The sequence below is a fragment of the Palaemon carinicauda genome, chromosome 22, assembly GCF_036898095.1.
Source record: "Palaemon carinicauda isolate YSFRI2023 chromosome 22, ASM3689809v2, whole genome shotgun sequence".
Lineage (NCBI taxonomy): Eukaryota > Metazoa > Arthropoda > Malacostraca > Decapoda > Palaemonidae > Palaemon > Palaemon carinicauda.
Window position 1 is genome coordinate 117,055,349 of NC_090746.1, and position 9,179 is coordinate 117,064,527.

The following is a 9,179-nucleotide window of genomic DNA, read 5'->3' on the forward strand; positions in this document are numbered from 1 at the left end:
ATATTTGGCCTTTTTCTACTAATGGGTTGGTCTTTAAAAGCTTCTGTTGATTAGAAGTTGGCCTTTTCTCATCTAGAAAACTTGGCAACTCTGGTTTAGACTGAGATTCTCAGCACACACTTCAACCAGAATCGTAACTCAGTTAATTCGAGGATTATTTTTTGTGATAGTTCCATTTGAATCATATAAATGATACTCCGTATTGAATAAAAAGAGACTATGTATATGTTTGAGCATAGAGTACAATCTTGATCAATTTTAGATCTGTAGACAGCTATTTTATCATCATAATGTAGAAGTAGATTAGACTCGTCTACAAAAGTTTGCGGGAAACATTTGGTTAAATATTACATGGGGTTGCTAGAGGGAGGTGAGGTCACTTGTCCAAGAGCCTGTCTTCACTCGTGGGTGCTTTTGATAATTCATTGCTATTCCAGAGAAACTGGGAGAAAGAGAAAAAGTAACACTTACAGTTTCTCTCTCTCTCTCTCTCTTCTCTCTCCTCTCTCTCTCTCTCTCTCTCTCATCCAGGGAAGCTATAAAAGAGAATATTAACATATAATATCTCTCTCTCATCTTCGAAAGATTTTTTTATAGTAAAGCAGCGTCCAGATTAAGACTTACATTTTTTTTCAAATCGATATTACTTTATTCTTGAAACCAGCATTTCTCTTAAATGCATTTCAATGATTTTCTCGTATATTTGTTTCTACTTCCTCTTATACCTTCGTTACTTTCGGCATTTACCTTCATGTTTTTTAATAAATGGATACAGAATTTAGTTTTTTCTCAAGTTCCAGTGATAATTCCAAGAATTTCTCAAATGTCTTCTTTTGATGTTTAGAAACTCCTTTGCAAACCTCACAGATATTTGATACTAGTTTCATGCATGGAATGTTGAGAGACCTTTAATAGACATAAATCATTTATGTGATAGAATCACAGTGAAAGGCAAGAAATATATGTTGTTTTGAAAATTAAATTATAACAAATAACATTTAATACCGGTTCTTGCTTAAAGGGCCATAATATGTACTTGATACAATAAAATTTTATGAGGTTATACATATATAGCAAATTATTTCATAACAAATCCTAATATGATATTTGCAAGCGCATTTGGATGCAAGAAATATATGTTGTTTTGACAATTAAATTATTAAAAATATTGACATTTAATACCGGTTCTTGCTTAAAGGGCCATAATATGAACTTGATACAATAACATTTTATGAAGTTATGCATATATAGCAACTTATTCTTAACAAATCCTAATATGATATTTGCAAGCGTATTTGGATGGTATTGAGAATATACAGTAAAGTATAGAACAGTATTTTATTACCACTGTCAGCTTAAAGGGCCATAATATGAACTTGATACAATAAAATTTTATGAGGTTATACATATATAGCAACTTATTCTTAACAAATCCTAATATGATATTTGCAAGCGTATTTGGATGGTATTGAGAATATACAGTAAAGTATAGAACAGTATTCTATTACCACTGTCAGCTTAAAGGGCCATAATATGAACTTGATACAATAAAATTTTATGAGGTTATACATATATAGCAAATTATTCTTAACAAATCCTAATATGATATTTGCAAGCGTATTTGGATGGTATTGAGAATATACAGTAAAGCATAGAACAGTACCTTAATACCACTGTCAATTTACCTTGTTTTGCTGCCCTCATGCATCCTGTTGTTGTGGAATATATTTATTTTGGGGTGTGGGGAAATCAGTAGACCTCACCAGATGAGATTGTTAGACCTGATTTCGAGCAAGATTACAAAGCGCTAAAATTTATGAGCAGAGGTTGAACGACCATAAGTCACGAAGACCTCCTTTCTTCTTCCCCTTTCGCGGTTTACCCATACCGTAGAAATTATGGTTCAATGTTATGAGCACTGACTCCAAAAGCAACTGATGGCTAAGTTTAAAACTATGGATGTTGTGACAGTTTTCGCTTTTGGTCGGTATTAGAGGAATTTGGATTTTTTAAAAAAAACTGGCGTAGCTGGTATGGCTTGTTGGTTGTTTATTTCTTTAGACCCTAAAGAGTATGTAAACAAATGAAGACGGTTTTGAGAGAGAGAGAGAGAGAGAGAGAGAGAGAGGAGAGAGAGAGAGAGAGAGAGTGTGTGTTTTATTAATAAAACACTTATACTATTCAATAGTGATATATGGTTACAATGAAAAATGTCAATATTTATTTCCATTTAAAAAAATGTCCTCTATATATACTTGAGTTATTTATGTACATATATATAATATTATATATATATAGAGAGAGAGAGAGAGAGAGAGAGAGAGAGAGAGAGAGTGTGTGTTTATTAATAAAACACTTATACTATTCAATAGTGATATATGGTTACAATGAAAAATGTCAATATTTATTTCCATTTAAAAAAATGTCCTCTATATATACTTGAGTTATTTATGTACATATATATATATATATATATATAAGAGAGAGAGAGAGAGATGAGAGAGAGAGAGAGAGAGAGACTTAAAGAACATAGGTCACATATATACCAAGTAAATACTGGCAGGCGAGGTTTTTGACCTTCAGATTTTGCAAAAGGAGAGAGAGAGAGAGAGAGAGAGAGAGAGAGAGAGAGAGAGAGAGAGGGTCTGGCAATGATTTGCAATTTACCGGAAACATTCTGAACAGTAAATGAACTTTATTTATTTGCCTTTAACTGTGGTCGATATTACAGGTAGCCAATGGTCATTACATAGATAACTAATTTTTTCTCTTTAATTTCCCTTTTGAACCCCAATGTGATTTATCCATTATCCTTTTTACCCGTTTTACTTTTTCATCTTAATCCTCGCCATTCATCTATTTCTGACTTCTCATATTTGTCGACATTATACAATCTCCCAAAGTCCTTATTCGAAGTTTTTAGCGGCTGCAAAGTGCTTTCTTGCCATTAACTTCTAACCACAGCGTAGCCCCTGGTCGTGTAATTCATTGCATAACCACTCCCTCTCACTTAACTTCTCTGTAGCTTCTACCTCTGACAATTCTTCTTATCGTCCTCCCCCTTTTCACAGTCTTTATTTCACCCTTGAATCTCTTCAATGTGCTTCTTACAGCCTTGTAATTTCTCACTGGTGAGACTGTTACAACGTACCATTAAATTTCAAAAGTTCCTTTGCTTTAGTCCGTCTGTCTACGGCTTTCAACTATTCTTAACTTTTCCCTACCGCTCCCTCTATCTTAAAGGGGAGTGTGTCAGATAGAAGAATGTATTATATATTTGAGAGACCGTTTATTTGCGTTCTCTCATGCGAATTAACAGACGCCAGGAGAGTGTGAATTGTGCTTCCTTGAACCTTTCTCTTATGTAGATAAAGCCTGAATCTAGTGGAATTTAGGCTGGACAAGCTTTTATTCATGCTTACGTAGAAGCTCGAGTGAAGTTAGTAAAGTAGTAAGCAGAGGTATCAGGCGGAGAAAATCTTGAGTTAGACAGGGAACTGAAGACTATGGAGGGAACTTGACATTTTCTTCTGGATGCTTGATAACTTTTGAATGATATAAAAAAGAGGAAAGAAAATGTGCCTGAAGTAAATTATACTTTTTAAAAAAATGTGCATAATTAGTTGAACACTAATTAGGGTACGTTTTTATTCACTGTTTGTTTGCTTGTATGACTTTTACATACTGTTAATAATGTATGAAGCTTTTAACGTACGTTGATTTGCATAATAGTACTGAATTCATGGATTAATATTTATCTGAATGATATTTCTATTTTAAATTTGATCTTTAATGAAACACATGGCCTCCATAACGATAGACCACTGTATACACTTTTCGCTGGCCAACGTCCAGTTATCAATGATTGGTTTCAGCCTTTCGTCTTTTGGACATCTTTCTTCCACGTTCGAAAACGATCACGATTTTACACACTTGCCATTAAAGCAATGGTTTCATTTGACAAATGACTTGAATTATTTACCCTTGAACATCTGCTGACCTCATAAACTTGTGTTAAGGGGATTCAGTTTATGAGCCTCACGAAAGCAACATTTTCACCAATTTTCCAGTGGCTCTTTAATGTTTATAGAGAAATATTAATTTTATTGAGCTTTTGTGAATGCATGTATTTATTATATACATTATGAATATATTGCTTCCTTGATTCCTCGTTTTATTATCAGTCAGTGATGTGATCTCACAAACCATCGTAGAATTATTGATTAATATTAACTTTGAACCTATTATTTCTAATGTATGCTCTTATCTTAAGAGACTCAACGAGATGCCTTTCCTCAGTGATAGTAGTAGTTTCCCTCCAAGAATAGCTAGAAGTTAAAATCCTCTTTCTTGATAAATTATGTGTTTCCATTTCCACTGTTTACCCCTGTCTTTTTCCTTTTTCTTTTTTTTTTCTTTTTTTCTTTCTCTTCTCTCTCTCTCTCTCTCTCTCTCTCTCTCTCTCTCTCTCTCTCTCTCTCTCTCTCTCTCTCTCTCTCTCTTGCTAAGTACAGTATACTGCATCGTATAAAAATCATCCTTTTTAGATATTAGGTTTATCTCCGAGGATATCTTGAAGGCTTTCTCAGAATTGGAATATTACCTATCCAGCGTTTCCGGGCTGGGTAGACGAACCCCGCCCATTTAAAAGATAGGAGAGGGATGAAAAAGGTCTGGAGAGAGTAGAGAGAGAAAAGTTACATTTCGATTGAGCTGATGAATAAACTGATGAAATATTTCTTCTTCTTCTTCTTCTTCTTCTTCTTCTTCTTCTTCTTCTTCTTCTTCTTCTTCTTCTTATTATTATTATTATTCGCCAAAAATGACGGCTAAAGATTTATAGAGATAAGCACACTCACGCGTATACACAAATTCAACCTTTCCCACCCCCTACCCCTTACCCGAGGGTCGGAGAGAGACTGAGTAGTTATACGCCTGGCAATGCTGCTGAGCGTGACTGGAAATATTTTATCTTATAGGGGAGATCATTGTTAATAGTTATAGTAGTAATTATTCTATTTCCTTATTCTCGAACATATATAATTTTCACATTTTTAATGATAATTTTAGACTTGAGACAAAATTTGATGATAAGCGATGATATTAAGCTAAACACAAATCCACGGAAATATCAGTTTCGATTAGAACTAAGTATTACTTATTTTAGAATGATTTATTGTTAATTTGTTCTCTTTATTTATTTATTTCCTTATTGCCTTTCCTCACTGGGCTATTTTTCCCTGTTGGAGCCCCTGGGCTTATAGCATCTTGTTTTTCCAACTAGGGTTGTAGCTTGGATAGTAATAATAATAATAATAATAATAAACCGAAGGAAGAGAAGAGCTCCATAATAATTTCCACCTCAATTGGGTGGAGTGTATATGTTATTGGCGTTCCAGTGAGAGGAAAGACAGATCGCATGGTGAAATGGTTTGCCACGGTTGACTGGAAAGGGTAGAACCAGAGTTTGGCAGATGGAAAGGATCTTGCTGGTAAGAAGCAGGTGCCAGAAGTGTGCCAATCTCGTTGATATTTTTAATGGGAAAAACCTGTTCCTCTAACAGGGCCAGTTTTATTAACGAGGCTGTGGCGTGGCTGGCAACAGTCAGGATTCTTACAGTTATTTGGTAGGACGTTTTTTATACTGTAGTTTTCTTTGCTTTGAAAACTACTACTACTACTACTACTACTACTACTACTACTACTACTGTACTCTTATAAAGGCTTAAAGGCCGTTTATGAATGGCAGAGGGAAGGGATAGGGACATTGCCCTATCAAGCAGGACAGTGCCCTAGAGACTGACCATATATACATATGATCAGCGATCAAGCCCCTCTCCACCCAAGCTAGGATTAAGGAGGGCCAGGCAATGGCTGCTGATGACTCAGCAGATAGACATATAGGTTCCATCAAACCCCCCATCCTTAGCTCACAAACATGGTGAGGTTGCAACGACCAAAGAAACTAACGAGTCAGAGCGAGACTCGAATCCTAGTCTGGCGTTCACCAGTCAAGGACGTTATCACATCGGCCACCACCACATGATAATTATTGTTATAGGCATTATTGTCATTGATTTGAACAGTTACTCTTCGTTCTAGCAGTTAGATAATAGAGATTTAAGTCACTTATGGTATTTTGGGGGCATTTTGCATCGGCGAGCTTGCACATCTGAAGTAAAGGATGGACGCACATTAAGACAATGCTATCACACCCTCCCTGCCGAATCACGGATGAACTTCAAAACAATAACCATATATTATATTATTAAACATTTTCTTTTTCTTCAGGTACGTTTCAAAGAGTTAACAGTATGAAATAGAAAATATGCATAAATTTTTCCTTTGAAAATTCTAATATATATATATATATATATATATATATATATATATATATATATATATATATATATATATATATATATATATATATATATATATGCATGCATACACTAGTATACAAGACCCGTCAAAAAGACTGTTAAACTGTTAACTATTCAAATATGTTAACAAACTCGCCAACGCACAGATTCAACCCTTTCCATCCTCCCCCTCTCCTAACTACAACCCCTCTCACCTAGGTCTGACTACTCCCTCTCCCCCCTTACCCAAGGGACGGGGAGAGACCGAACAGTTATATGTCCTGCAATGTGTATATTTAGATAATTAAACCTTATGTTTCTCATAAGACTTTAAACAAAACGTTAGTTATCAGCCACATAGGGGCCCAAAACGTTCCAACTCATTACTCATTTGAGTAACGAATCATTGACCCTCTACAGGTCCAAAACGTTCCCACTCATTACTCATTTGAGTAACGAATCATTGACCCTCTACAGGCCCAAAACGTTCCCACTCATTACTCATTTGAGTAACGAATCATTGACCCTCTACAGGCCCAAAACGTTCCCACTCATTACTCATTTGAGTAACGAATCATTGACCCTCTACAGGTCCAAAACGTTCCCACTCATTACTCATTTGAGTAACGAATCATTGACCCTCTACAGGTCCAAAACGTTCCCACTCATTACTCATTTGAGTAACGAATCATTGACCCTCTACAGGCCCAAAACGTTCCCACTCATTACTCATTTGAGTAACGAATCATTGACCCTCTACAGGCCCAAAACGTTCCCACTCATTACTCATTTGAGTAACGAATCATTGACCCTCTACAGGTCCAAAACGTTCCCACTCATTACTCATTTGAGTAACGAATCATTGACCCTCTACAGGTCCAAAACGTTCCCACTCATTACTCATTTGAGTAACGAATCATTGACCCTCTACAGGCCCAAAACGTTCCCACTCATTACTCATTTGAGTAACGAATCATTGACCCTCATACAGGTCCAAAACGTTCCCACTCATTACTCATTTGAGTAACGAATCATTGACCCTCTACAGGTCCAAAACGTTCCCACTCATTACTCATTTGAGTAACGAATCATTGACCCTCTACAGGTCCAAAACGTTCCCACTCATTACTCATTTGAGTAACGAATCATTGACCCTCTACAGGTCCAAAACGTTCCCACTCATTACTCATTTGAGTAACGAATCATTAACCTTCTACAGGTCCGATCAACGTCCTGGCGTCTTCTTGCGCTTGTGCCAGGAAAAAAATTGTAGTTTGCTTGACAGTTTCTGCGTGTAAGTTTGCGTGTACGTTTGCGTGTCCTTGGGGACAGGCGATACTCACACACTTGTGATTGTATTCATCGCGTGTGAATACTGAGGCATCGATTTTTATCCAATGGTTTTTACTGTCGTTCGACATTCTTAGTCCATAAGGTAATCATGAGATATTTCTGGTTTGAAATGATTGAAATATATATACCGAAATTCTTGAACATGTTCGTTTGATGAGAGATGCGAAAATCCCGCCATAACTTATTATTTATTTACTTTAAGTTTAAAATGTGCAGTTTATCTTTCAGTTTGATTTATTTTCTGTCGTGTTAGAATGTTCAAAATAAATTTGAATAAAACCGACATTGAAATGTTTAAAACTGATAACTTATTCATCTTTCATCAGGGATCGTTATTTTTTTTTTTAAAGGCAAAGTATACAGTGTTGCATCTTTCTTTTAATTTTCCATTTTCCCTCACCAGTTAAAATATTAGGCAATATTATCAACTGAAATGTCCTCCTTAATGACTAAACATTCAATGGACATTATTAATTCTCTTACGGGAGACACCTGTTTTCAAATCGAGATTCTGATCGATTGGCCCTCGTCGATAGACTGCAGCAGTAGTTTAGGCTGTTATTGGGAGTGCCCCCCCCCCTCCCTACAGGGTGTTTATGGCCCTCTGGCGCCGATGGAGTGTCACTGGCTCCTTTAAACTTTTTTTTTTTTTTTTTTTTTTTCTTTTTTTTTTCGGCGGAAGTGTTGCTACGTTAACGTAAACTGTTGATGCAACAGTAAGAATTATTACTGTTAAATGATAATGATTCGTAGTGAAAATAATATCGATATTACTATTATTATTAATATTTATGGCTGTAGAACAGTGGTTCTTAACCTTTTTCAGTGCCCGTACCCCTTGATATGTCAGAAAATTTTCTCGTACCCCCATCCAATGTAAATACAATACAAATATATGAAAAGGATTAGTAATACAAACCTTGCTGAGAAATTATTAGATTTTTAATTACAGAAGAAAGGTACTTTTTTTATTTCAAATGAAAAGTGCCAATTATTAGGATACAATGAATAATAATGAGTATTACTACATTGTGCACACCAACACATTTTTAGTGGCTCTTTTGTTGTTGTTTCTCATTAATGATATTGTTCAAACGAGGTTCTTTCTTTGAGAGTGCCCGACGCATGTCATCACTTGCATCCAAACGGTTTCTGGCTTTTGTTTTGACGTGTAGGAGCGTTGAAAAACCTGCCTCACATAAGTATGTAGTTGCAAATGGCACGAGGACCTCCAAAGCTCTCCTTGCTAACTGTGGGAATGCTTGGAGTTGTGCACACCAAAACATATCCAGTTGCATTTTTTCAAACTCCATTCGGATTCTGTCATTGGTCTGCAACTCCACAAGATCATCTTTCATGATATCATTATCATCCATGGAATCAAGGTTGAAAAGAAATGGATCCCGTATCCATCTTTGTGCCACAGAACCTTCTTCAAGGTGAAAATACCCTTGGAAGGACTGA

The 9,179-nt window shown here is 35.8% G+C and overlaps 1 protein-coding gene across 1 annotated transcript in view; it reads right to left on the reverse strand.

Annotated features, from left to right (window-relative positions):
* Positions 1-8,764: 8,764 nt before the first annotated feature.
* LOC137616038 (protein FAM200C-like) overlaps positions 8,765-9,179 on the reverse strand; it is a 7,151-nt gene continuing 6,736 nt past the window's right edge. Inside the window, exon 3 of the mRNA XM_068345715.1 lies at positions 8,765-9,179. This exon is cut by the window's right edge and continues 456 nt beyond it. Within this exon, the coding sequence (XP_068201816.1) occupies positions 8,765-9,179 (415 nt within the window).